Source organism: Pleurodeles waltl, chromosome 3_1 (assembly GCF_031143425.1).
Source record: "Pleurodeles waltl isolate 20211129_DDA chromosome 3_1, aPleWal1.hap1.20221129, whole genome shotgun sequence".
Lineage (NCBI taxonomy): Eukaryota > Metazoa > Chordata > Amphibia > Caudata > Salamandridae > Pleurodeles > Pleurodeles waltl.
In genome coordinates, this window is record NC_090440.1 from 1,650,019,190 (window position 1) to 1,650,046,029 (window position 26,840).

At 49.7% G+C, this 26,840-nt stretch overlaps 1 protein-coding gene across 1 annotated transcript in view; it reads right to left on the reverse strand.

Moving 5' to 3' along the window:
* The window catches only part of LOC138283610 (dynein axonemal heavy chain 11-like), a 2,790,563-nt gene that overhangs the window by 632,023 nt on the left and 2,131,700 nt on the right, over nucleotides 1-26,840 (reverse strand). Inside the window, exon 60 of the mRNA XM_069221547.1 lies at nucleotides 12,066-12,299. Coding sequence (XP_069077648.1) covers nucleotides 12,066-12,299 — 234 coding nt within the window. The remainder of the gene's footprint in view (nucleotides 1-12,065; nucleotides 12,300-26,840) is intronic.

The window sequence follows — 26,840 nt, forward strand, 5'->3', positions numbered from 1 at the left end:
GGTTGAAATGCATAGAGCTTTTATATTTATGGCTATGGTGGTTTACCGACTGTGCATTTCGTCTGCATGGCTCGATCCATTGCCCGCTACGTGTCAACAGTGGCTGGGCAAATTGTTATCTGTGTATCACCTTGAAGTTGCCCTGTATGAACGGAAGGGGAGACGTGCTAGGAGAAAAGGGCAGGTGATATGGGGGCAATTTCAAGAATCAGTCCCGTTAATGGTCATTGTGGGGGTTGCTCCAAGCCTCGCTTCTTATTGAAACCTGAATTGTTTTGAATTTGATTATGATTATTATGTAGTCTTCATCTCTTTTTCTATGGACTAACTTCTTTGCTTGGTAAATTTATGTAATGAATTTTCTTTCTTTTCAGTATAAAAATTAATTTAAAAAAAGAAGTCATTGAACGCAGCATCTTGTGATCCTGCCAGAATACTGTATTTTAAATATTCTGTTGTGGGATAGGAGACGAGGTGCCACTGACCTTTTTACTATAGTGGTCCTCTCAAATCTGCACCTGGATGGCATCTCGAATCTGTGTTTACCAGTCCTTGGCCTGATTACATGAGTGGTTACCAGCAGCAAAAATTGCAGACCCCGGTTGATGTCCCTTCTGCATGTCACTGTACACTCCAGGACACATAGGCCCTCATTACAACCCTGGCGGTAAATCCTGTTTTCTGCCGTGCTGAAGACCGCCAACATACCGTTGCGGCGGTGGAATTCCGCTACAGGTATTACGGCCCACATCTCGAAATCTGCCATGATACAGACACCCACACAAGTCCGCCACAGCAAAGGTCAGTGACAAACTGGCGATACCAAAACCTACACCGTCACGACAATAAGAATACATCCACAATATCACGACCCAAGAATCAACGTGGCAGTCTTTCAACCGCGGTAAACCATTGGAGGTACACACCGCCGTGCTCAAAATACCCACACACTTACAAAACACAACTACATTGAACAATTCAAAATACACACACCTGATTCACATACATACACCACACCCACACACCCACACCCACACACCCACAACACTATAAAACACACACCCACATTACCCACAAACCCTTACAACTATTTTTTGGAAGAAGCCCAGAGAGAGAGATTAGCAAACACAATACCAGCATCCACAGTCACACAACACCCTCACCCATACAACATCCACACACCCCAAACAACACACACCAACACATCCCCCCACACAGCACAACAGACACCACCTCGCACATCACCCACACCACATCTTGGCACCTCAAAGACACCCCAGGTTTTCAGAGGAGGAGCTCAGGGTCATGGTGGAGGAAATCATCCGGGTAGAGACACCGCTTTCCGGATCACAGGTGCAGCACACCTCCATTGCTAGGAAGATGGAGCTATGGCGGAGAATAGTCGACAGGGTCAACGCAGTGGGAAAGCATCCAAGAACACGGGATGACATCAGGAAGAGGTGGAACAACCTACGGGGGAAGGTGTGTTCCGTGGTATCCAAACTCCAGATTGCTGTACAGAGGACCTCCTCCCCAACAACTAACAACATGTGAGGAGCAAGTCATGGCAATACTGCTTCCTGAAGGCCTCGCAGGAGTATCAGGAGGACTGGACTCTGGTAAGTCATATCTTTATTACCATACCCCCCAACCCCACCCGCATGTCATCACATACCCCCCACCCTTACCCTCACTCCCATCACTCCATCATCTCACATATGCCCCACTATCACAAACCACACATCTCAATACCAAGGTCCTGCATGCAACACCTATGCATGGACCACCGTCACTAAATCATGTCCAGTACAGATACCCACACAGAACCCAAACCAACTATCACAAAAGGGCAAACTCAATGATGCAAGCACAGGAATAGAGGGTACCTCACCCAATGCACAATATGGCACACACAGATACTAAAACTATCCATTTACACCCCAACAGGACCCATACCCAACGTCACCGGACAGGAGGTGCCAGACATATCCAGCCCCCCCACAGAAGAGGCCCACAGTGATGATAGCAGCTCTGCACACCTGGATCAAGATGACCAGCCCGGCCCATCAGGGACCTCTGGACAGTTGGTTCCCCTGCCACTGTCACAAGCCACCACAGACCCTCCCCCTCAGGAAACACCAGCACAGCACTCACCCAGCGGGCGATTCCCTCTGTCCCCAGGGCACGTCAATCAGCAGTGTGTCCACCACTACAGGGAACCCAGGCAAACCCACCAAACCAAGAAAATCAGGGACTTGGGGTCAGTGGCAGTGGGCACACGGTTCAGGGGACAGAGGCACAGGATAACAGGGAAGCTGGGAGGACTGCTGTGCGACAGGGGGAGGACAGGTCCAGGGAACTGACACTCCACGAGGCACTCTCCAACATCATGGGAGCATACCACCATTCCCAGCAGACCATGGGCACTGTACTGGCCAAGTTTCAGGAGACCCAGTGGCTGCAGAAGGAACACTACCTGGGGATCGGGGAGGACTTGAAGTCCATTAACAACAACCTGGTCTCCATTGCAGGGGTGCTGGAAGACCTTGTCAACACCATGAGGGACACAGTGGGACACAAACGGGCACCTGACACTAGCCTGGATGATGAACAGCCCTCCGCTGGCGCTAGTGGACAGCAGGCACCACCACAGGACCAACAGGCCACCAGCGCCCCACCCCCTGCAGAAGGAGAACCACCCCGCAAACAGTTCCTGAGATCCAGTAACAAGACAGAGAACATTGCCAAGACCCCCACCAGGAAATAAGACCTTCATGAATGTCACCCTTCTGTCCCACTTTGTCACCCTGTCCACCTTAAACTGCAATTGCTCCCCTTCCTATGCCCCATTGGACAATGCACCTGTGAGACCAAGAGACTGGACTCTACCATGGACATTCCTCCATCATCACCCCAGCCCATTTCACACACCCCTCCACTTATTAGCACAGAAATAAACACACTTGAATCACCAAACAATCTGGAGTCAGTCTGTGCTTTCACAAATGTGTAATTGCAACATCTCTGAAATATAGCAATGTCAATGTACTTGTTCACATACCAATGTTACACAGCTGTAGGCCAGGAGTAAACATAGCAGAGGGTAAAAATTTGGACCCAGATCTGTGAAATGGACAGCCAAAGTGACAAGTCAGGGTCCATACACAGAGGAAAAAAGGCAGACTTATGCTAGGTCCTACAATAGTATGAGATGTGAGAAGCAGTTCCATCCTCTTACCTGTGCCTCACTGGAATTATTGCATGATGATGTTGTTACGGTTGTCTACATCTTTTTCTTCTGCCTCCTCTTCTTCACTGTCCACAGGCTCCATAGCTGCCACAACACCACCATCAGGCCCATCCTCCTACAGAAAATGCACCTGGCATCGCAAAGCCAGGTTGTGCAAACATACAGCAGGCCACGATGATCTGGCACACCTCCTTCGGTGAGTAGTATAGGGATCCACCTGTCAGAGGGAGGCACCGGAATCTGGCCTTCAGGAGGCTGAAGGTGCGCTCTATTATCCTCCTAGTTCGCCCATGTGCCTCATTGTAGCGTTCCTCTGCCCTTGTCCTGGGATTCCTCACTGGGGTCAGTAGCCATGACAGGTTGGGGTAACCAGAGTCACCTGCAAATATCGAGGGACAACTGTTAGACATCCTCCAAACATTAGGGAATCTCCCATACCCAGACAGCAAATGTTCACCTATTAGGTACTCACGGTGCCTCTGGAGTTGCCCCATCACATAAGGGATGCTTCTATTCCTCAAAATGTAAGCGTCATGCACTCAGTCAGGATACTTGGCATTCACATGGGAGATGTACTGGTCTGCCAAACACACCATCTGCACATTCATTGAATGGTAGCTTTTCTGGTTTCTGTACACCTGTTCATTCCTGCGGGGGGAGGGACAAATGCCACATGTGTACCATCAATGGCACCAATGATATTGGGGATATGTCCCAGGGCATAGAAGTCACCTTTCACTGTGGGCAAATCCTCCACCTGAGGGAAAACGATGTAGCTGCACATGTGTTTCAGCAGGGCAGATAACACTCTGGACAACACGTTAGAGAACATTGGCTGGGACATCCCTGAGGCCATGGCTACTGTTGTTTGAAAAAACCCACTGGCCAGGAAATGGAGTACTGACAGGACCTGCACTAGAGGGGGGTATTCCTGTGGGATGGCGGATAGCTGACATCAGGTCAGGCTCCAACTGGGCACACAGTTACTGGATTGTTGTACGATCAAGTCTGTAAGTGATAATTATTTGTCTGTCTTCCATTGTCGACAGGTCCACCAGGGGTCTGTACACCTGAGGATGCTCCCATCTCATCACCTGCCCCAGCAGACGTGCCCAATGGAGGAGAACGGTGAGTAGAGTCATACAACACATAGGTTTCACAAAGCTGTTTAGCACAAATGTTAACATTTCTCTATGTGCCTTTGTCTGTCCGTATTCATGGCCTAAATAGGTGTGACGCAGTTATTTGGCCTGTCATGTTGCCCCCAGAAATGGCGGCTGCCTGACCTGTAAGGTGGGACAAGGGGAAATGAGGTAACTGCACTGGCGTTGTACACCGTCGCGGTACGCAGTCGAGGACCGCAGCGCAATTCAGCATTGATTATCATTGGGCCCTATGGGTTACAGCAGCCAATGACGATGTACGCCGGCGGTGACGGTACGCAGCGCCGCGGATGTGCCCGCTATTTTCTATCAGTTCCCTCATTTGATACCTGACCTTCTACAGGAGAGGATCTTCACTGCAAATGCTGCTGTGACCTGTGTCTGGAAGTGACAATGGCCACAGTGTCTGGGGAAAGGGTCCCTGCCTTCACTGCGGAGTAGTTGGAGAAACTGGTGGATGGGGTCCCCCCCGGTACACGCAAATGTACGTGTTACACCGCTGCGTGCAGCACGAGCCGAACATTCGGCTCGGTCCGCGGCACGCGGTCCAAAGATGCGCCGCGTCCCCAGCCTGCTCTGCACCTTATGAGGCCCCAAATTGGGCATGGGCCCTCGTTCTTCTTTAGCGCACCGTGCTCACAGGCAGGTCTGACCCCCCACTCACCTGTTCTTTTCTTCTTCTTCTTTTTTTATGTTTTTCTTCCTTTCCCATGTTACCCTTCTCTCCCCAGCATTCCTTGTTCCCTACTCTCTATGGCTCATAGTCCACTCTGTTCTATGTGTCTATCCCTATCTAAGATGGTGTCCTTGTACTTCCTGTTGGTCACTTCCTGTTTGTTGGTATTTAAGGGCTTTGATTCTTTCTCTCCTTGCGCTGCAACACTTTCTGTTTGGATGGTGTCTTCGTTCCTGCTACCTTGTATTCCTGTGCTGGTTCTCGTCGGTTCCAGTGTATTTTCCTGTATTTTGCTCCTGCTGTTACCTGTTCATTTTGTTCCTGTTGCAGGAAACTATCTTTTTGGAGGTTTTTTCCCCTTTCAGGGATTTTTTCCCTCTGGCACTACTTCTGAGGGACATGGCCTGCTCTTGGCGTACCCATTGCCTGCAGCACCGTGGCTACCGGAAAGAGTCGACACTACCTGGGCCAAGGCCGAACATTCAAGACCAAGATCCACGCCACTCGTTCTGCAGACTCCAGGTTAAAGCCGAACGTAAGTCGTGACAGTACCGTACTCCAGACAAACAGGTGAGTCCACTGTGTGCATGGTGGATGGCACATGATTGTATGGAGTGTCGTGGATGGAAGAGGGGGGGGGGGGACAGGCCAGCATGTGAGGATGGTGTGTGTATGTATGTCTGGGCCATGGTGGGAGGTTTGTGGGCAATGTGTGAGAAGAACTGTGTGGGAGAGTAACATCCATTATAACTTCACTTTTCCTCTAGATCAGCGCCCACCAGAAGAAGGGGATTTGGCGTGCCATCGCGAAGGGAGTGCGGACCCTAGGGGTCTACCATAGACGGAGCACCCACTGCCGGAAAAGATGGGAGGACTTGCGCCACTGGAGCAAGAAGACGGCAGAGGCCCAGCTGGGGATGGCCTCCCAACGCAGAAGGGGTGACCGTCGCACCATGACCCCCCTGATGTACTGGATCCTGCCAGTGGCATATCCGGAGTTGGATGGGCGCTTGAGGGCATCACAGCAGCCACAAGGGGGTGAGTACACTCTCCTTCAGCTGAGTCTGCACTCATTACGAGGTGTCTGGGTGGGGAGGTGGGCTGTGGGTTCATCTAGGCCAGGGCAGACGTGCAAAGGTAGATCCATTGATTTGCAGCCTCATTCCCTGTCCAACCCCAAAGGTGCTATTTGCCCTCTACACCTAGTCATGCTCCTATGGCTTCCAGCTGTACATAAAATGGTTCTCGACAGAGTCGCCTATGGGCATGTGCTTTTCCCCTGCCCTGTCAGTGCGTGGCTTAGTGCATAGGGCTGCTCCCTGTGTGTTGTGTCCGCCAACGGTAGTGGTGTTGCATGCATTGACCATGTGTCCAACTGTCTTCCCACCCTTTTGTTTTTTCACCCTGTCCTTGCATGCATTAGCATCATCTGGTGGAGGAGCAGTGGCACCGGAGCAGGAGGGAGCTGTATCCCACATGGCCCTGGAGGGTGCAGTAACGGAGTCAGAAGGCACCAGTGGGACGGAGGGCGAGAGGAGCTCCACGACGAGGACAGGAGCAGACACCAGCGACAGCGACTACTCCTTTGATGGGAGCTCCCTTGCGGTAGTGGGCACCTCTGTACAGCCGCCACGCCCCCACCACCACCGTACTCCCAGCAGCCCCTCATCGAGTTTCCCATGCTCGCTCACCCAGGAGGGTGGGTATCTCCTTTGCCCCAGGCACCTCAGCCCCTACCCCAGTCAGCCCTGCTGCCCTCAGTGAGGAGGCTATGGACCTCCTGAGATCCCTCACTGTTGGGCAATCTACCATTCTGAATGTCATCCAGGGTGTTGAGAGGCATTTGCAGCAAACAAATGCATACCTGGAGGGCATTCATTTTGGCCAGGTGGCCAAACAGAGAGCATTTCAGGCTCTGGCCTCAGTGCTGATGGCAGCCATGGTCCCTGTGTCCAGCCTCCCCACTCCAACCTCCTCCACCCAGACCCTATCCCCTGTACCTCAGCCTATCCCAAGCACACCATCAGGCCAGCATGCACACTCATCAACACACAAGAGTGGACATGGCAAACATAAGCACCAGACATCCCACCGGCACTCACACAAGCACCATCCCCATGCAGACACACCAACATCCACTTCCTCCACTGTGTCCCCCTCCTCCACGTCCTCCTCCTCCTTCCCTGTCTCATCTCCACTCACACCTGCATGCACTACATCTTCATCCACTACCTCCATCACCAGCACGCCCATCACCACACACCGCTCATGTGCACTCACCACCCCCACTACCATTCACACATCCCCTGTGTCCTCCCCCAGTGTGTCTGTGAGCCCTCATCCCAAAGTACACAAATGCAGGCACACACCCACCCAACAGACATCCACCTCACAACAGCCTCTGGCCCATGCACCTTCACCCAAATTCAGCAAACGTACACCTCCTACAACCACTACCTCTTCCTCTACTCCCAAATCCCCTCCATCTTCCCATCCCAGAGTGTCTAAGAAACTTTTCCTGGCTAACATTGACCTCTTCCCTACACCTTCCCCCCACATCCTTCCCCTAGGGCCAGGCTGTCCAGGTCCCAGCACCTCAGCCACCAAATCCTCCAGCACAGTGGTCTCAGCAAGTCCAGTCTCATCGCGGGTGCCACCCATCAGGGCTGCCAGTGTGCCACCTAGGCCAAGGAGCAGGCCTTTCCGCCACCTTCCAAGGTGAAGAAGGTGCCCACATGTTGGAGGGAGAAGGCGCACCTACCAGCAAGCAAGGGCTCCTCCAAGCCAAAAGGGGACAGTGGCAAGGCACCAGCAGTGACATCAACACACAAGAGTGGACATGGCAAACATAAGCACCAGACATCCCACCGGCACTCACACAAGCACCATCCCCATGCAGACACACCAACATCCACTTCCTCCACTGTGTCCCCCTCCTCCACGTCCTCCTCCTCCTTCCCTGTCTCATCTCCACTCACACCTGCATGCACTACATCTTCATCCACTACCTCCATCACCAGCACGCCCATCACCACACACCGCTCATGTGCACTCACCACCCCCACTACCATTCACACATCCCCTGTGTCCTCCCCCAGTGTGTCTGTGAGCCCTCATCCCAAAGTACACAAATGCAGGCACACACCCACCCAACAGACATCCACCTCACAACAGCCTCTGGCCCATGCACCTTCACCCAAATTCAGCAAACGTACACCTCCTACAACCACTACCTCTTCCTCTACTCCCAAATCCCCTCCATCTTCCCATCCCAGAGTGTCTAAGAAACTTTTCCTGGCTAACATTGACCTCTTCCCTACACCTTCCCCCCACATCCTTCCCCTAGGGCCAGGCTGTCCAGGTCCCAGCACCTCAGCCACCAAATCCTCCAGCACAGTGGTCTCAGCAAGTCCAGTCTCATCGCGGGTGCCACCCATCAGGGCTGCCAGTGTGCCACCTAGGCCAAGGAGCAGGCCTTTCCGCCACCTTCCAAGGTGAAGAAGGTGCCCACATGTTGGAGGGAGAAGGCGCACCTACCAGCAAGCAAGGGCTCCTCCAAGCCAAAAGGGGACAGTGGCAAGGCACCAGCAGTGACATCAAAGGTAGGGAAGGGACACAAGCCGAAGAGCAGGTCAGGACAGGGCACGGTGGCTCCGGATGAGGGACCAGAGTTACCCCTTCTGTCAACCACAAAATCAACCTGTACGGCAGTGGACACAGCCACATGCACTGCCACCTTCACTGCCACCTTCACCACTACCAGCACCGCCACCTGCACGTCTGCTGCCTCAGCAACAGTCCCCAGCATCATCCCCAGTGGGCAGCCATCCGAGGCTGCAGGAGACGTCCTGCTGTGTCCCTCAACAGGTGCAGACACATGCCCCAGCACCTCCACCACAGACAGCGCCACAAGCACCGTCACCAGCTCTGTGATGTGCTCAGACAGTGCCACCACAGCTGACATGGCAATCATCCCCAGTGGACAGCCGTCCGAGGCTGCAGGAGACGTCCTGGACCCTGGCCAGCGTACATGAGGCATGACTCACAGCACTGTTTGTACCTGCAGGTGGCAGGCGAAGTCGCAGCAGGGTAGAGAGTGTCTCTGCCTCCATGGAGTATCATGCTACCTGTTCCCAGGCAATATTGTGACACACACCCAGGTGATGGAATGGGACCTGCCACACTGCCTGTGAAGCACTCTGGGCACAATGCCCCCTCCAGAACCAGTGGAGATTCACATCCACTACCTCAGTCCTTGGCAGGATGAAGCACTCTGGGCACAATGCCCCCTCCAGAACCAGTGGAGACTGTTATCCACTTTAGAGACTGTGGCTTTGCACTCCCCAGGATAGAGCAGTGGGCAAACCACCTACTTGAGAGACTTGAGAGACTGTGGTTTTGCACTCCCCAGGATAGAGTAGTCGGCAAACCACCCACTGGAAAGACTTGAGAGACTGTGGCTTTGCACTCCCCAGGACCAATCAGTGGACGTGGAGCCCCCATGCATTTTGGGAAACTGATCCACGAACAATGATTTAATGAATATCCGGACTTGTGTAGTTGGTGTACATATTTGCATATACTGATTTTTGAATTTGGCCTATCTGATATTTAATTGCTTACACTCATTACAATAATTTCCTTTTGGCCTTGCATTCTTCGAGGGGGTGACGGGGTGGATATGTAATGTTGCTGCATGTATTTGTGTGTATGGGGATGTGGGTGAGGGTGGGGGGTGAGGGTGTTGCGTGTTGCGTGTGTGTGTCACTCTCTTTTCCCTCCCCCACTCCCCTGTGTGCTAGGTACAGAACTCACTGTGGTCCTCGCTGGCGTCTTTCCTGCTCCTGATACAAGAGGAGGTAGACCAGCATGGGCAGGACCTGTAGTTTGGGCTCCATGGCGTCCTGGTTGTTCGTAAAGTGTCGAAAGGTGAGTGGTTTCCGTTCCCAGTCCTGTTATCACTGTGCTTTTGATGTTGGTACCACCCCGGAAAAGGTGGTGGATAGATGTGTTGTAATACAGTGGGCTGAACCTTGTGTTCTGCCTGTCTGTTGGCGGTTACCGCCGAAGTGTTTGTTTCTACCGCTGCGGCGGTCGGAGTGTTGAAGTGGCTGTCTATGTTGGCGGTTTCCGCCATGGTCGTGATTCCATTTTTTTTTTCGCCGGCCTGTTGGCGGTATTACCGCTGCTTTAACACCGACCGCCAGGGTTGTAATGAGGGCCATAATCTGCACTGTACAATCAAGGACAGATAATCTGGACTACTATACACACCTATCCAAGATGGTCCTCATATCACTTGACAAGGGAAATTGTCCAAGACCACGTTGCCTCTGTGTGTCACCAATAGATCCTACCTCATATCCTTCATATTTTATTAATTCCCAAAATATAAGGTGTTGAGACTCCAGGATTAGTGTGTTTGAATACACAGAAGTGAAAACAGCGTCAGGACAGCATCCGTTTTTTCTAAGATGAAGATTCATGTAAAAATGTGGCATAACAAAATCATGTTAATAACCACACTTCTGTTCTTTGTATTAAACCCATTTCAACAGCAATATTAATTCAGCATTTGCATATTGGATGTCACATATAAATCATTATTCACTATTATAATTTTTCCTCGAAAATATTGACCCAGAAAAACGCAACTACACTATGTAGTTGTACATCAGTACTAAGGCCCATATTTATACTTTTTTTAGCGCCGCATTTGCGCCGCTTTTTGACACAATAGCGGCGCAAACTTACAAAATACAATTGGATTTTGTAAATTTGCGCCGCTTTTGTGTCAAAAAGCGGCGCAAATGCGGTGCAAAAAAATATATAAATATGGGCCTTAAGTACATAAATACAGTAGTAAAGCAACGTCTCCTTCCAAGATGGGAAAGCTAATGCAACACCTCAAACTTCGTGGGGTGGGGTGGGGGGACAAGGAGGTTTCTCTTTGAAGAGAGAGTTTCCCACCTAGGGGAAATAGGAAAACAAGAAAAAATGTGCTCTTGCACTGTGGTGCTTCCCTTTGCCCCCCCCCCCCCCCCCCCCCCAACACACACACTCCCCAACCCCCCACCCCCTCTTCCCGGGTTATGTAGTAGACCCCCCACGAGCAAACCGCAACATAACAGATCTACTTTAAAACCTCTGTGGGCAAGTGTTACTTTTACCCTTAGAGTCCCGACTGGTGACATCTGGGCACCACTGTGGAGGCACTTGCTGACTTGAAGGGGCAGGAAAGAGAACAGAACTGTTTGTGACCGACCGCAAAGCCCTGGTGTTCATTCAACATAATGGGATGTGAACCCTGCATGGTTGGTGAAGCAGGCTGATGTGGCTGGAGGCATCTGACCCCAAAGTCTAGATAATGCGAAGCTACTATGGTGACAGCGACCCACTGGAAACTAAGGGTGTGGGGAGACAGTCAGTGTGCTGTGAGCAGAGTTAAACATGGCCTAGTACTGCTATTCCCTGCTGTCTGTACTCTACGTCCCTGAATATGTATCTGCTGACAATTATTGCTTTCCCTCATAAAATGTAATGTCTAAAAAAACAAAGGAGACACCTTTCATGAACAGATCAAATGTTGTAACAATATATCCATAACTCCGTTGAAATTAGCACGATTGTAATGCTTTCTGCATGCAGTACCGAAATGGAAGTAATTTGACTGTATCCAGAAAACTGGTTTAATCTCTGATAATTATTGGCTGTTGTTATCTTTTATATTTTCGATAAATGAAACCGTGTATTTTTAAAGAATAGTAGCAATGAAAATAATTATAATATTAAGACTACCACTAATGCTACTATTGCAGTACTGTTACCACTAATAAGCTTAAAATGTTATTATTGTACCTAGTAATATATCAGTAATATTAAAACCAATGATAATTGCTTCATTTCCTTTGGAGAACTATATCAAAACAGGACTTCTGATGTTTCAGACATGGGTTCCAAAAGTTTCTAAGCTTACCTGAGAAGCAGTTGTTTGTAATTTTTGTAACCCATTTTCAAGTCTTTCCATTTTTTGCACGAGCTCTTTTCTCTTCTTGCTTAATAGGTTCTGATACAGCTTTATCATCTCCAGAAAGCTTTTGGGTGTTGTATAGTTGTAGTGTTTTTCATTCTGTTGGTATTTCACACTGACTTCGTTGACACTTGAGTGAGCAAAAGCAATGAATTGACTAACAGAAGATTTCACTTGCGGCTGAAACGAAAGAAATGTTAGTTGAGGATTTTTAAAATGTATTATGGGAAAGTGAAATACTTTTAAGCTTCAAATGGGAGTTTTTAAAATTATATTAAAAACAGCTTCATTATAAACGTCTATGAAAATATGAGAACAATTTGCCAAAATCGGTACAGTATATGGATCTCTGGAAGGCGTAATATCGGGTAGGTAACCCCCACGTAATTCGTTCTTTTGGCACTTTCTTTGGCTGTTTCAGTGACAGCGCTCTCTTAAAGTGGGATGGGGAAAGTGGAACGTTAACCCTCGCTAAAAGTATGCTGCTGATCTTAACAGCTGGTTAGTCTAATTTAGATTTTGCTAAGAATTCACATTTAATAATAATAATATAACCAAAGTCAATAATAAAAAAGATGTCAGTTATATTTTCTCCAGAGTTAGGGCTTTAACGTCAGATCCCCTCGATAACAGTTTTGATATTTATTTCCCTGATTATTTATCAGAACGAGTATACATGATTAATTCTGGGCACTGTCGCAAGAGATGAAGAGGGTCTATGCTTAGTGATCGAAGAAGGTCCAGATATCTTTGGCCCTCGGGAACTACAGGGAGCTCTAGTCATAGCAGATACAGGGAGCTCTAGTCATAGCAGATACAGGGAGCTCTAGTCATAGCAGATACAGGGAGCTCTAGTCATAGCAAATACAGGGAGCTCTAGTCATAGCAAACCAAAGAAAGAGCCATAGAATTCCAGAACAAAGTTGTCTTAACATGAAGGATCTTTTGTTCATGAAAGCCAATCAGAAGACAGGGACTTGGACATCAAACACATCTGAGGGCAGAACCTCAGCAAAGGATAGCAATGGAAACATTTATTTTATGAGAAAGGAAGAACCAGCGTCATATGAAAACACTGACAAATATGCATGCTCTTAAGTTGAATTTTATTGTCCACCGATAGTCAACAGAGTGGTGTACGCGAATGTCACACACGGCTTTTGAGTAACCCTGGCAGCTACATTTATATCAAGATTCCCAACAATTGAAGCAAGGCACAAGGCATCTCACTGTGGAGTTAAAGATTGTTTTCCAATGGAGAAGAAAGTGGTCTGCTTTTGTTCAGTCAGCTTATGAAAGTTGGCTGACATCCTTAACCTGATATTGGTAAACCGTGATGCTATTAATTCTGCTGCACGACATAGTTGCATCTTCGTAAGGAGGTTATAGTTATCATTGGCAGCCCTTGGTAGGGATACAGCATGTAGCTGACAGTTTGTAACACCCGTAAGATAAAAACAGACCCAATGTACATCTGATGCCTACTTTTTAGGTCTTGCCTACTGACTGCTTGAACTGTTTTGCGGGAGCTCATGGCATCACACATCACACACACCACACAACATACATATATAGGCTCACAGACATAAGGATATGGAAAGGAACTTTTGAACAGCCTCTCGCGGTCATTGGCTAGTATGGTTCATCTGTTGGCCATTAACGCTGGTATTTGCTCACAGCATTTTGTGAATGTGGACACTTTTAAAGGTAGTCCACACATGCACGGGCTTTATTATCTATATTGTTATTATGTTTTAGGCTTTCCGCACCACTGTGCGGGATGTGGCCCCCGTAAGACCCTCTCCTCATTTCTCCCACCCACTTTCCACGCAGACGTGCTAATCGGCTTCAGCATGCCCTTGGCTTTTCTAGTGTTTGTTGGGTGGCAAAGTTGCCAAAGGCAAAATACAAGCCTGCCAAATCTTGTCTCCTTCATATCACATTGCTGCAACCCCACCCTGCTTCCTCTCTCATCCTTAGCACCTTGACTTATGTCCCTCTGTCCACTGTCTTCCGCTGTTTCTGTACCGTCCTCTTTCCCCTCTTTCTACTTTGCTCTGCACCTTCCTCTCTCTCCAGCATCCTTCACATCAAGTGCTTGTCTCGTCCTGCAGTGTTCCTGAGCATGCATGCACTGTCACGCAACACATTCACGCATGTAAATGAATAAACTCGTGCATACACTCCACACAGGCACAGAGGCACACACACACCACGCATGTGGGGTAGACACACCCCACCCACATGTGCTCCTCTGGCCTTCTCACTTGCAAACCGGCGGCACTCGCATCCCTCTTTATTATACACACACTAAAGAGGCACAACTCAATGAATAACGTAGAACATGGCCAAAATAGCCTCATGAAGAGATAGCAGGTTTGATTAAAGAAATGCAGAGATTACAGTATCCACATTACAGTAGGTGAGTTCTTGAGTGAAAGAAATCGGTATCTCTGGATTTTCTGTTTTAACTGCAGCCATTTGAGTACAATACGCGAGTTCTGTGCTTGGTTTCAAACATTCAATAATTTGAGAGCCAGGAGCAAACACAGAGCCGGGGATGTGCAGCTGATTTGAAATAAATACGTTTTACTAGCATTTGAATGTAATTTAAATCACTAATCCATTTATATTCTGCAAGACCCAAACACTGAAGCATTCCTATACAATATTTTTCTCACAGCCTCTCCCGCATTTAGCTACAGCTGTAAAATGTGGTCTACATTACAGCACTTACTTCAGAGTAACAAACAATTGGGATGGCAGTGAAGGGAAATGATTCATAATTGTAAAAAATAAGTATGAGAATATGAAAGGTGTGAGAAATTGGGTTATAGATTCAGGGGTGTGAGATCACCACTCAGTTGATAAACACAATCCTTGTCAGGGTGAATGTAAAGAAATGGCTCCCTGTTGCAGTTACCCCCCACTTTTTGCCTGATACTGATGCTGACTTGACTGAGAAGAGTGCTGGGACCCTGCTAACCAGGCCCCAGCACCAGTGTTCCTTCACCTAAAATGTACCATTGTATCCACAATTGGCACACCCTGGCATTCAGATAAGTCCCTTGTAACTGGTACTTCTAGTACCAAGGGCCCTGATGCCAAGGAAGGTCTCTAAGGGCTGCAGCATGTCTTATGCCACCCTAGAGACCCCTCACTCAGCACAGACACACTGCTTACAAGCCTGTGTGTGCTAGTGAGAACAAAATGAGTAAGTCGACATGGCACTCCCCTCAGGGTGCCATGCCAGCCTCTCACTGCCTATGCAGTATAGGTAAGACACCCCTCTAGCAGGCCTTACAGCCCTAAGGCAGGGTGCACTATACCATAGGTGAGGGTACCAGTGCATGAGCATGGTACCCCTACAGTGTCTAAACAAAACCTTAGACATTGTAAGTGCAGGGTAGCCATAAGAGTATATGGTCTGGGAGTTTGTCAAACACGAACTCCACAGCACCATAATGGCTACACTGAAAACTGGGAAGTTTGGTATCAAACTTCTCAGCACAATAAATGCACACTGATGCCAGTGTACATTTTATTGTAAAATACACCCCAGAGGGCACCTTAGAGGTGCCCCCTGAAACTTAACCGACTATCTGTGTAGGCTGACTAGTTTTAGCAGCCTGCCACAAACCGAGACATGTTGCTGGCCCCATGGGGAGAGTGCCTTTGTCACTCTGAGGCCAGTAACAAAGCCTGCACTGGGTGGAGATGCTAACACCTCCCCCAGGCAGGAATTGTCACACCTGGCGGTGAGCCTCAAAGGCTCACCTCCTTTGTGCCAACCCAGCAGGACACTCCAGCTAGTGGAGTTGCCCGCCCCCTCCGGCCAGGCCCCACTTTTGGCGGCAAGGCCGGAGAAAATAATGAGAAAAACAAGGAGGAGTCACTGGCCAGTCAGGACAGCCCCTAAGGTGTCCTGAGCTGAGGTGACTCTGACTTTTAGAAATCCTCCATCTTGCAGATGGAGGATTCCCCCAATAGGGTTAGGATTGTGACCCCCTCCCCTTGGGAGGAGGCACAAAGAGGGTGTACCCACCCTCAGGGTTAGTAGCCATTGGCTACTAACCCCCCAGACCTAAACACGCCCTTAAATTTAGTATTTAAGGGCTACCCTGAACCCTAGAAAATTAGATTCCTGCAACTACAAGAAGAAGGACTGCCTAGCTGAAAACCCCTGCAGCGGAAGACCAGAAGACGACAACTGCCTTGGCTCCAGAAACTCACCGGCCTGTCTCCTGCCTTCCAAAGATCCTGCTCCAGCGACGCCTTCCAAAGGGACCAGCGACCTCGACATCCTCTGAGGACTGCCCCTGCTTCGAAAAGACAAGAAACTCCCGAGGACAGCGGACCTGCTCCAAGAAAAGCTGCAACTTCGTTTCCAGCAGCTTTAAAGAACCCTGCAAGCTCCCCGCAAGAAGCGTGAGACTTGCAACACTGCACCCGGCGACCCCGACTCGGCTGGTGGCGATCCAACACCTCAGGAGGGACCCCAGGACTACTCTGATACTGTGAGTACCAAAACCTGTCCCCCCTGAGCCCCCACAGCGCCGCCTGCAGAGGGAATCCCGAGGCTTCCCCTGACCGCGACTCTTTGAACCTAAAGTCCCGACGCCTGGGAGAGACCCTGCACCCGCAGCCCCCAGGACCTGAAGGACCGGACTTTCACTGGAGAAGTGACCCCCAGGAGTCCCTCTCCCTTGCCCAAGTGGAGGTTTCCCCGAGGAATCCCCCCCTTGCCTGCCTGCAGCGCGGAAGAGATCCCGAGATCTCTCATAGACTAACATTGAAAACCCGACGCTTGTTTCTACACTGCACCCGGCCGCCCCCGCGCTGCTGAGGGTGAAATTTCTGTGTGGACTTGTGTCCCCCCCGGTGCCCTACAAAACCCCTCTGGTCTGCCCTCCGAAGACGCGGGTACTTACCTGCAAGCAGATCGGAACCGGGGCACCCCCTTTTCTCCATTCTAGCCTATGTGTTTTGGGCACCACTTTGAACTCTGCACCTGACCGGCCCTGAGCTGCTGGTGTGGTGACTTTGGGGTTGCTCTGAACCCCCAACGGTGGGCTACCTTGGACCAAGAACTAAGCCCCGTAAGTGTCTTACTTACCTGGTTAACCTAACAAATACTTACCTCCCCTAGGAACTGTGAAAATTGCACTGTGTCCACTTTTAAAACAGCTATTTGTCAATAACGTGAAAAGTATACATGCAATTTGGATGATTTGAAGTTCCTAAAGTACTTACCTGCAATACCTTTCAAACAAGATATTACATGTTAAATTTGAACCTGTGGTTCTTAAAATAAACTAAGAAAAGATATTTTTCTATATAAAAACCTATTGGCTGGATTTGTCTCTGAGTGTGTGTTCCTCATTTATTGTCTATGTGTATGTACAACAAATGCTTAACACTACTCCTTGGATAAGCCTACTGCTCGACCACACTACCACAAAATAGAGCATTAGTATTATCTATTTTTACCACTATTTTACCTCTAAGGGGAACCCTTGGACTCTGTGCATGCTATTCCTTACTTTGAAATAGCACATACAGAGCCAACTTCCTACATTGGTGGATCAGCGGTGGGGTACAAGACTTTGCATTTGCTGGACTACTCAGCCAATACCTGATCACACGACAAATTCCAAAATTGTCATTAGAAATTGATTTTTGCAATTTGAAAAGTTTTCTAAATTCTTAAAAGACCTGCTAGGGCCTTGTGTTAGATCCTGTTTAGCATTTCTTTTAGAGTTTAAAAGTTTGTAAAAGTTTGAATTAGATTCTAGAACCAGTTGTAGATTCTTAAAAAGTATTCCAACTTTTAGAAGCAAAATGTCTAGCACAGATGTGACTGTGGTGGAACTCGACACCACACCTTACCTCCATCTTAAGATGAGGGAGCTAAGGTCACTCTGTAAAATAAAGAAAATAACAATGGGCCCCAAACCTACCAAAATACAGCTCCAGGAGCTTTTGGCAGAGTTTGAAAAGGCCAACCCCTCTGAGGGTGGCAACTCAGAGGAAGAGGATAGTGACTTGGAGGAAAATTCCCCCCTACCAGTCCTATCTAGGGAGAACAGGGTCCCTCAAACCCTGACTCCAAAAATAATAGTCAGAGATGCTGGTTCCCTCACAGGAGAGACCAACACCTCTGAAATCACTGAGGATAACTCCAGTGAAGATGACCCCCTGTTAGCCAGGATGGTCAAAAGATTGGCTTTGGAAAAGCAGCTCCTAGCCATAGAAAGGGAAAGAAAAGAGATGGGCCTAGGTCCCATCGATGGTGGCAGCAACTTAAATAGGGTCAGAGATTCTCCTGACATCCTAAAAATCCCCAAAGGGATTGTAACAAAATATGAAGATGGTGATGACATCACCAAATGGTTCACAGCTTTTGAGAGGGCTTGTGTAACCAGAAAAGTAAACAGATCTCACTGGGGTGCTCTCCTTTGGGAAATGTTCACTGGAAAGTGTAGGGATAGACTCCTCACACTCTCTGGAAAAGATGCAGAATCTTATGACCTCATGAAGGGTACCCTGATTGAGGGCTTTGGATTCTCCACTGAGGAGTATAGAATTAGATTCAGGGGGGCTCAAAAATCCTCGAGCCAGACCTGGGTTGATTTTGTAGACTACTCAGTAAAAACACTAGATGGTTGGTTAACTGGAAATGAAGTGTGTGACTATGTTGGGCTTTATAATTTGTTTATGAAAGAACACATTTTAAGTAACTGCTTCAATGAAAAGTTGCATCAGTATCTGGTAGACCTAGGTCCAATTTCTCCCCAAGAATTGGGAAAGAAGGCAGACCACTGGGTCAAGACTAGGGTAACCAAAACTTCCACTGGGGGTGACCAAAAGAAAGGGGTTACACAAACTCCCCAGGAGAAAGTGGGTGACACTAGAAACAAAGAAAAAGAGTCCTCTGTAGGCCCCCAAAAACCAGAACAGGTGGGTGGGCCCCAAGACACAACCCAAAACAAAGGTGGGTACCAGGGTAAGAACTGGGATGCCACTAAGGCCTGGTGCCACAACTGTAAACAGTCTGGGCACCACACCAAGGACACTTCTTGTCCCAAAAACAAACCCCAGAACAAAATTCCTGGGGTAACCAGTGTAGCCATGGGAGATGACTCCTCAGATGAGGAGGTCTTCCTAGCCTTCAACTGGAAACAGGGCCCAACAGGTGAGTTGGAGATTCCAGAGGGAAGTAGACACTTCCACCACCTACTGGTGAATGGAATCCCAACCACTGCCCTGAGAGACACTTGTGCCAGTCACACTATTGTGCATGACAGGCTGGTGCTCTCAAACCAGTACATCCCAGGTGAGACTGCCAGGGTAAGAGTTAGCCTAGACAGGGTCACTAAGAGGCCTGTGGCTTTAGTGCCCATAGAAGTGGGTGGCACTCTTAGCTGGAGAAGGGTAGTAGTCAGTACAGACCTCCCCCTTGATTGTCTCCTTGGAAATGACTACCCAGAGGTTAGTCAGAGCTCAAGAGAGGAACTGGTCCAGTGCCAGTCCTCTCCCAAGGATTCTGGAAGTCCTGCCTCTGCAGTAAATGCAAGCAGGCCCCAGAAGAAGAAGAAAAGAAAACAGAGTAGGAAGGGTGGACAACCTTTAGCCAAGGTTACAGCAAGCCAAGGAGATTCTGCTCCAGTAGGGGAGAACTCCAAAAATGGCCCTGATAAAGTCCAACCTGACCCACAAGAAGTCCTGGCTAGTCAGGCAACTGTTAAACCTGAGTGGGTGGCTCCTCAGCTAACAGAAGAAAGAGTGGAAGAAGGGTGTTTACCACAAGATGTGGTAACCCCCCACTCTAATACAGCAGACAGGCAACCTGAACCCAAAGAGGCCTGTAACTTAGCCCCTTCCCTTTTAGGTGAAGAGCTAAAGGTGTGGTTCTGGGCACTGACAGCTGTCAGTGGCCTCTGCTGGGTGTTAGCCTTTATGGCTGCACTATCCTTAGCATGGTGGTCTGACCCCATGCCAAATAGCAAGTTAGGCCCCCTGACCCTATTGGTCATGGTGGGGTTACTCCAGCTCTGGGTAACCTCTCTGGGTAAGCTAGGGGTAACCCTGGCCAAGATAAGGTTAGCAGAGGTGGATACCTCTAAGACCAAAATAGAAAGAATGGGTGGAGACATTGAAGAGGCAGACAAGAGGCAATTCAGACTAGGTCCTATCACTGTGGAAGTAGGTCAGTTCCCCAAAGGGAATGACCTGAACAGAAGGATGTAAGGCAGAGTAGGCCCTGCAACTAACCAGCCTATTTCTCCTACTCTTCCTCGCCTGACAGACTAGGAAGACTCTCCCAGCTTGGGCTGAGTCTCCTGGCCTGTGGGCTGGGGGGGGGCTTGTGTAAAGAAATGGCTCCCTGTTGCAGTTACCCCCCACTTTTTGCCTGATACTGATGCTGACTTGACTGAGAAGAGTGCTGGGACCCTGCTAACCAGGCCCCAGCACCAGTGTTCCTTCACCTAAAATGTACCATTGTATCCACAATTGGCACACCCTGGCATTCAGATAAGTCCCTTGTAACTGGTACTTCTAGTACCAAGGGCCCTGATGCCAAGGAAGGTCTCTAAGGGCTGCAGCATGTCTTATGCCACCCTAGAGACCCCTCACTCAGCACAGACACACTGCTTACAAGCCTGTGTGTGCTAGTGAGAACAAAATGAGTAAGTCGACATGGCACTCCCCTCAGGGTGCCATGCCAGCCTCTCACTGCCTATGCAGTATAGGTAAGACACCCCTCTAGCAGGCCTTACAGCCCTAAGGCAGGGTGCACTATACCATAGGTGAGGGTACCAGTGCATGAGCATGGTACCCCTACAGTGTCTAAACAAAACCTTAGACATTGTAAGTGCAGGGTAGCCATAAGAGTATATGGTCTGGGAGTTTGTCAAACACGAACTCCACAGCACCATAATGGCTACACTGAAAACTGGGAAGTTTGGTATCAAACTTCTCAGCACAATAAATGCACACTGATGCCAGTGTACATTTTATTGTAAAATACACCCCAGAGGGCACCTTAGAGGTGCCCCCTGAAACTTAACCGACTATCTGTGTAGGCTGACTAGTTTTAGCAGCCTGCCACAAACCGAGACATGTTGCTGGCCCCATGGGGAGAGTGCCTTTGTCACTCTGAGGCCAGTAACAAAGCCTGCACTGGGTGGAGATGCTAACACCTCCCCCAGGCAGGAATTGTCACACCTGGCGGTGAGCCTCAAAGGCTCACCTCCTTTGTGCCAACCCAGCAGGACACTCCAGCTAGTGGAGTTGCCCGCCCCCTCCGGCCAGGCCCCACTTTTGGCGGCAAGGCCGGAGAAAATAATGAGAAAAACAAGGAGGAGTCACTGGCCAGTCAGGACAGCCCCTAAGGTGTCCTGAGCTGAGGTGACTCTGACTTTTAGAAATCCTCCATCTTGCAGATGGAGGATTCCCCCAATAGGGTTAGGATTGTGACCCCCTCCCCTTGGGAGGAGGCACAAAGAGGGTGTACCCACCCTCAGGGCTAGTAGCCATTGGCTACTAACCCCCCAGACCTAAACACGCCCTTAAATTTAGTATTTAAGGGCTACCCTGAACCCTAGAAAATTAGATTCCTGCAACTACAAGAAGAAGGACTGCCTAGCTGAAAACCCCTGCAGCGGAAGACCAGAAGACGACAACTGCCTTGGCTCCAGAAACTCACCGGCCTGTCTCCTGCCTTCCAAAGATCCTGCTCCAGCGACGCCTTCCAAAGGGACCAGCGACCTCGACATCCTCTGAGGACTGCCCCTGCTTCGAAAAGACAAGAAACTCCCGAGGACAGCGGACCTGCTCCAAGAAAAGCTGCAACTTCGTTTCCAGCAGCTTTAAAGAACCCTGCAAGCTCCCCGCAAGAAGCGTGAGACTTGCAACACTGCACCCGGCGACCCCGACTCGGCTGGTGGCGATCCAACACCTCAGGAGGGACCCCAGGACTACTCTGATACTGTGAGTACCAAAACCTGTCCCCCCTGAGCCCCCACAGCGCCGCCTGCAGAGGGAATCCCGAGGCTTCCCCTGACCGCGACTCTTTGAACCTAAAGTCCCGACGCCTGGGAGAGACCCTGCACCCGCAGCCCCCAGGACCTGAAGGACCGGACTTTCACTGGAGAAGTGACCCCCAGGAGTCCCTCTCCCTTGCCCAAGTGGAGGTTTCCCCGAGGAATCCCCCCCTTGCCTGCCTGCAGCGCGGAAGAGATCCCGAGATCTCTCATAGACTAACATTGAAAACCCGACGCTTGTTTCTACACTGCACCCGGCCGCCCCCGCGCTGCTGAGGGTGAAATTTCTGTGTGGACTTGTGTCCCCCCCGGTGCCCTACAAAACCCCTCTGGTCTGCCCTCCGAAGACGCGGGTACTTACCTGCAAGCAGATCGGAACCGGGGCACCCCCTTTTCTCCATTCTAGCCTATGTGTTTTGGGCACCACTTTGAACTCTGCACCTGACCGGCCCTGAGCTGCTGGTGTGGTGACTTTGGGGTTGCTCTGAACCCCCAACGGTGGGCTACCTTGGACCAAGAACTAAGCCCCGTAAGTGTTTTACTTACCTGGTTAACCTAACAAATACTTACCTCCCCTAGGAACTGTGAAAATTGCACTAAGTGTCCACTTTTAAAACAGCTATTTGTCAATAACGTGAAAAGTATACATGCAATTTGGATGATTTGAAGTTCCTAAAGTACTTACCTGCAATACCTTTCAAACAAGATATTACATGTTAAATTTGAACCTGTGGTTCTTAAAATAAACTAAGAAAAGATATTTTTCTATATAAAAACCTATTGGCTGGATTTGTCTCTGAGTGTGTGTACCTCATTTATTGTCTATGTGTATGTACAACAAATGCTTAACACTACTCCTTGGATAAGCCTACTGCTCGACCACACTACCACAAAATAGAGCATTAGTATTATCTATTTTTACCACTATTTTACCTCTAAGGGGAACCCTTGGACTCTGTGCATGCTATTCCTTACTTTGAAATAGCACATACAGAGCCAACTTCCTACAGTGAACCACACAAGTCACTGAATAAACGTGTACTTAACCCTTTGGTAGTTTGGCACAAAACAGTCAGGCTTAACGTAGAGGCAATGTGTGAAGTATTCATGCAGTACTCAAACAGTAAAATAGTGAAACCACAACACAGTAAAAATACCAAACTAATTTAGAAAAAATAGAGTAAACTAAAATAAATTGAAAGTCACCAAAATTGCAAAAATGCAATCATTAGAAACAAAGATATGGTTTATAAAATTTTCGAGTGAAAATATCACCTAAAAGCACCACGTGTGGTTATTTGGTCGTGCTGAACCGGATCAAAGTCAGAGCTTCAGGCTGACCATGAGGGAGTGTAGGTCAGATACAGGGGCTGGATGTGTCCCGCTGAAGATTTTACCTTCTTTGAGTCCAAGTCCACATGGGGTGCTGCATTAGTGGTCAAAGTGAGAAAACAATTTTCAGCTGAAAGAGCAGGTCGGGCATTGTAGAGAGTCGCTGTTTGGCGCAAAGAGTAGGTCATCACTGGATTTTTGTGTTGGCAGTTGACGCAGACTGTCGCCGTTGGTGCTGGATCTTAGGGCTGATGGGAAAAGGAGGTAATGACTGGAGATTTGTGTTGACAGATTGCAGATGGTCATCGGGCAGCATGAGGCGTCCGTTTGTAGTCATGAGCAGCCCAAAAACCTCTGGATCTTCATATGAAGCTCAGGACTTGAAATTGTAAGGCAGGAAGAGTGCTCTCTAGTGACAGCCAAGGGTTCAGGACCTGGAGGCCAGCTTTTGGGGATCAGGACTCACTCCAGCAGAAGCAAGCAGCAGGGCTCGGGCAGTGCCAGACAGGTCCAGTTGGTGCTAGTCAGCTGGGCAGTTGCAGGACAGGCCTCTGGAAGATTGTTGAGTCCCTGTAGCTCAAACAGGAGGTCAGCCAACTGATCTTTGGAGTCACTTGTGGGGAGGCGACCCTTGACCCTAGGGTAGGTCGCTTCCCCCGCCGCTGCAGCTCCACCTGCCCAGGCTCCTGCCACCTCCCAGCTAACCGTAAGTACTCCCTGCGCTCCCCACTGTCCAGCCCCTCGTTACTCACCTCTGTCTTCTAAGCTCTCTCTCTCTTCCACATTTTCTTCGTACCTCTGCTGTCCTCTCTCTGTCCTTTTTCCCTCGTTTTCTGCCCTTCCTCAGGTGTCCATTTTCCTTTGTCTTCTGCTCCTCCTCTGGTGTCCATTCTGCTTCGCTTTCTGCTCTTCTTCTGCAACCCTTTTCCTCGTGTTCTGCTCTTCTTCTGTAACCGTTTTTCCTTCGCTTTCTGCTCTTCTTCTCTAATCCTTTTCAGTCGTGTTCTGCTCTTCTTCTGTAGTCTTCGCCTTCTGCTCTTCCTCTGTAATCCTTTTTCCTTCGTGTTCTGCTCTTCTTCTGTAACCCTTTTTCCTTTGTGTTGTGCTCTTCTTCTGTAGTCTTCGTGTTCTGCTCTTCCTCTGTAATCCTTTTTCCTTCGTGTTCTGCTCTTCTTCTGTAACCCTTTTTCCTTCGTGTTCTGCTCTTCTTCTGTAGTCTTCGTGTTCTGCTCTTCCTCTGTAATCCTTTTTCCTTTGTGTTCTGCTCTTCTTCTGTAGTCCATTTCTCCTCTTCCATCTCCGCTCTCTCCCTCGTCCATTCTTCTTCGCTTTTCCTCTGCTCTCCTCCTGCCCTTGCTCCTCATTTTTCGCCTCCTTCTCCTGTGGTTTTTCCCCTTCTTTTCACACTTTCGCTTTCACACTTTCCCTTTCACTTCCCCCTCACCCCCACCCTCTGCTTTCCCGCCACCACCACCCGTGCGGACCCGCCCCCCCTGCTCCCATTCGTCGCCCCCCCCTTCCGCCCCCAGCTGACCCCTCCTCCCCACTTCCCTCTTATGGCGACCGCTGCGCGGCAGAGACAGCGACCCTTGACCCTAGGGTAGTTCGCTTCCCCCCGCCGCTGCAGCTCCACCTGCCCAGGCTCCTGCCACCTCCCAGCTAACCGTAAGTACTCCCTGCACTCCCCCCTGTCCAGCCCCTCATTACTCACCTATGTCTTCTGAGCTCTCTCTCTCTTCCACATTTTCTTTGTACCTCTGCTGTCCTCTCTCTGTCCTTTTTCCCTCGTTTTCTGCCCTTCCTCTGGTGTCCATTTTCCTTCGTATTCTGCTCCTCCTCTGGTGTCCATTCTGCTGTGCTTTCTGCTCTTCTTCTGTAACCCTTTTCCTCGTGTTCTGCTCTTCTTCTGTAATCGCTTTTCCTTCGCTTTCTGCTCTTCTTCTGTAATGCTTTTCCTTCGTGTTCTGCTCTTCTTCTGTAGTCTTTGCCTTCTGCTCTTCCTCTGTAATCCTTTTTCCTTCGTGTCCTGCTCTTCTTCTGTAACCCTTTTTCCTTCGTGTTCTGCTCTTCTTCTGTAGTCTTCGTGTTCTGCTCTTCCTCTGTAATCCTTTTTCCTTCGTGTTCTGCTCTTCTTCTGTAACCCTTTTTCCTTCGTGTTCTGCTCTTCTTCTGTAGTCTTCGTGTTCTGCTCTTCCTCTGTAATCCTTTTCCTTCGTGTTCTGCTCTTCTTCTGTAACCCTTTTTCCTTCGTGTTCTGCTCTTCTTCTGTAGTCTTCGTGTTCTGCGCTTCCTCTGTAATCCTTTTTCCTTCGTTTTCTGCTCTTCTTCTGTAACCCTTTTTCCTTCGTGTTCTGCTCTTCTTCTGTAGTCTTCGTGCTCTGCTCTTCCTCTGTAATCCTTTTTCCTTCGTGTTCTGCTCTTATTCTGTAGTCTTCGTGTTCTGCTCTTCCTCGGTAATCCTTTTTCCTTCGTGTTCTGCTCTTCTTCTGTAGTCCATTTCTCCTCTTCCATCTCCGCTCTCTCCCTCGTCTATTCTTCTTCACTTTTCCTCTGCTCTCCTCCTGCCCTTGCTCCTCGTTTTTCGCCTCCTTCTCCTGTGGTTTTTCCCCTTTTTTTCACACTTTCCCTTTCACACTTTCCCACCCGCCCTCTGCTTTCCCGCCGCCACCACCCGTGCGGACTCGCCCCCCGGTTACCATTAGTCGCCCGCCTCCCGCCCCCAGCTGACCCTTCCTCTCCCCCCCTCTTATGGCGGCCGCTGCACGGCCGAGCAGCAGACGCGCGCAGCGGGCGCACCAAAGGCAAGCCTGTCTGTGCCCGTCCGCGCCTGGACCGCACCCAGCGCCACGACCCCTGGCCCCCAGCTCTCCCAAACCCTGCATTGCCGCTACGACCCCGCCTCCCTCCACGCTCTCAACCCGGGAAGTTCTACAACCTGCTTCCAAGCCAACCCGAAACGCACTCATGGACCCTTCGCATGTCTCACCTGCAAGCATACCTTCCACCGCGACTGCACCCCTCCCGCCAGCCCACGCACCAATAACCATCTCAAATGCATCCTCATCAACGCACGCTCCGTCCACAAGCACGCCATTGAACTATGGGACTTCCTGGACTCTACCGCACCGGACGTCGCCTTCATCACTGAGACCTGGATGAACGCCTCCCCGGCCCCCGACATCACCATAGCCATCCCCGACGGCTACAAGATCGGCAGGAGAGACCGCACCAACCAAGTAGGAGGAGGAATCGCCATCATATTCAAGAACTCCATCAATGTCACCACCTCCACCGAAGACTCCCCCCTCGCCGCCGAACACATGCACTTCCAGATCCACACCGA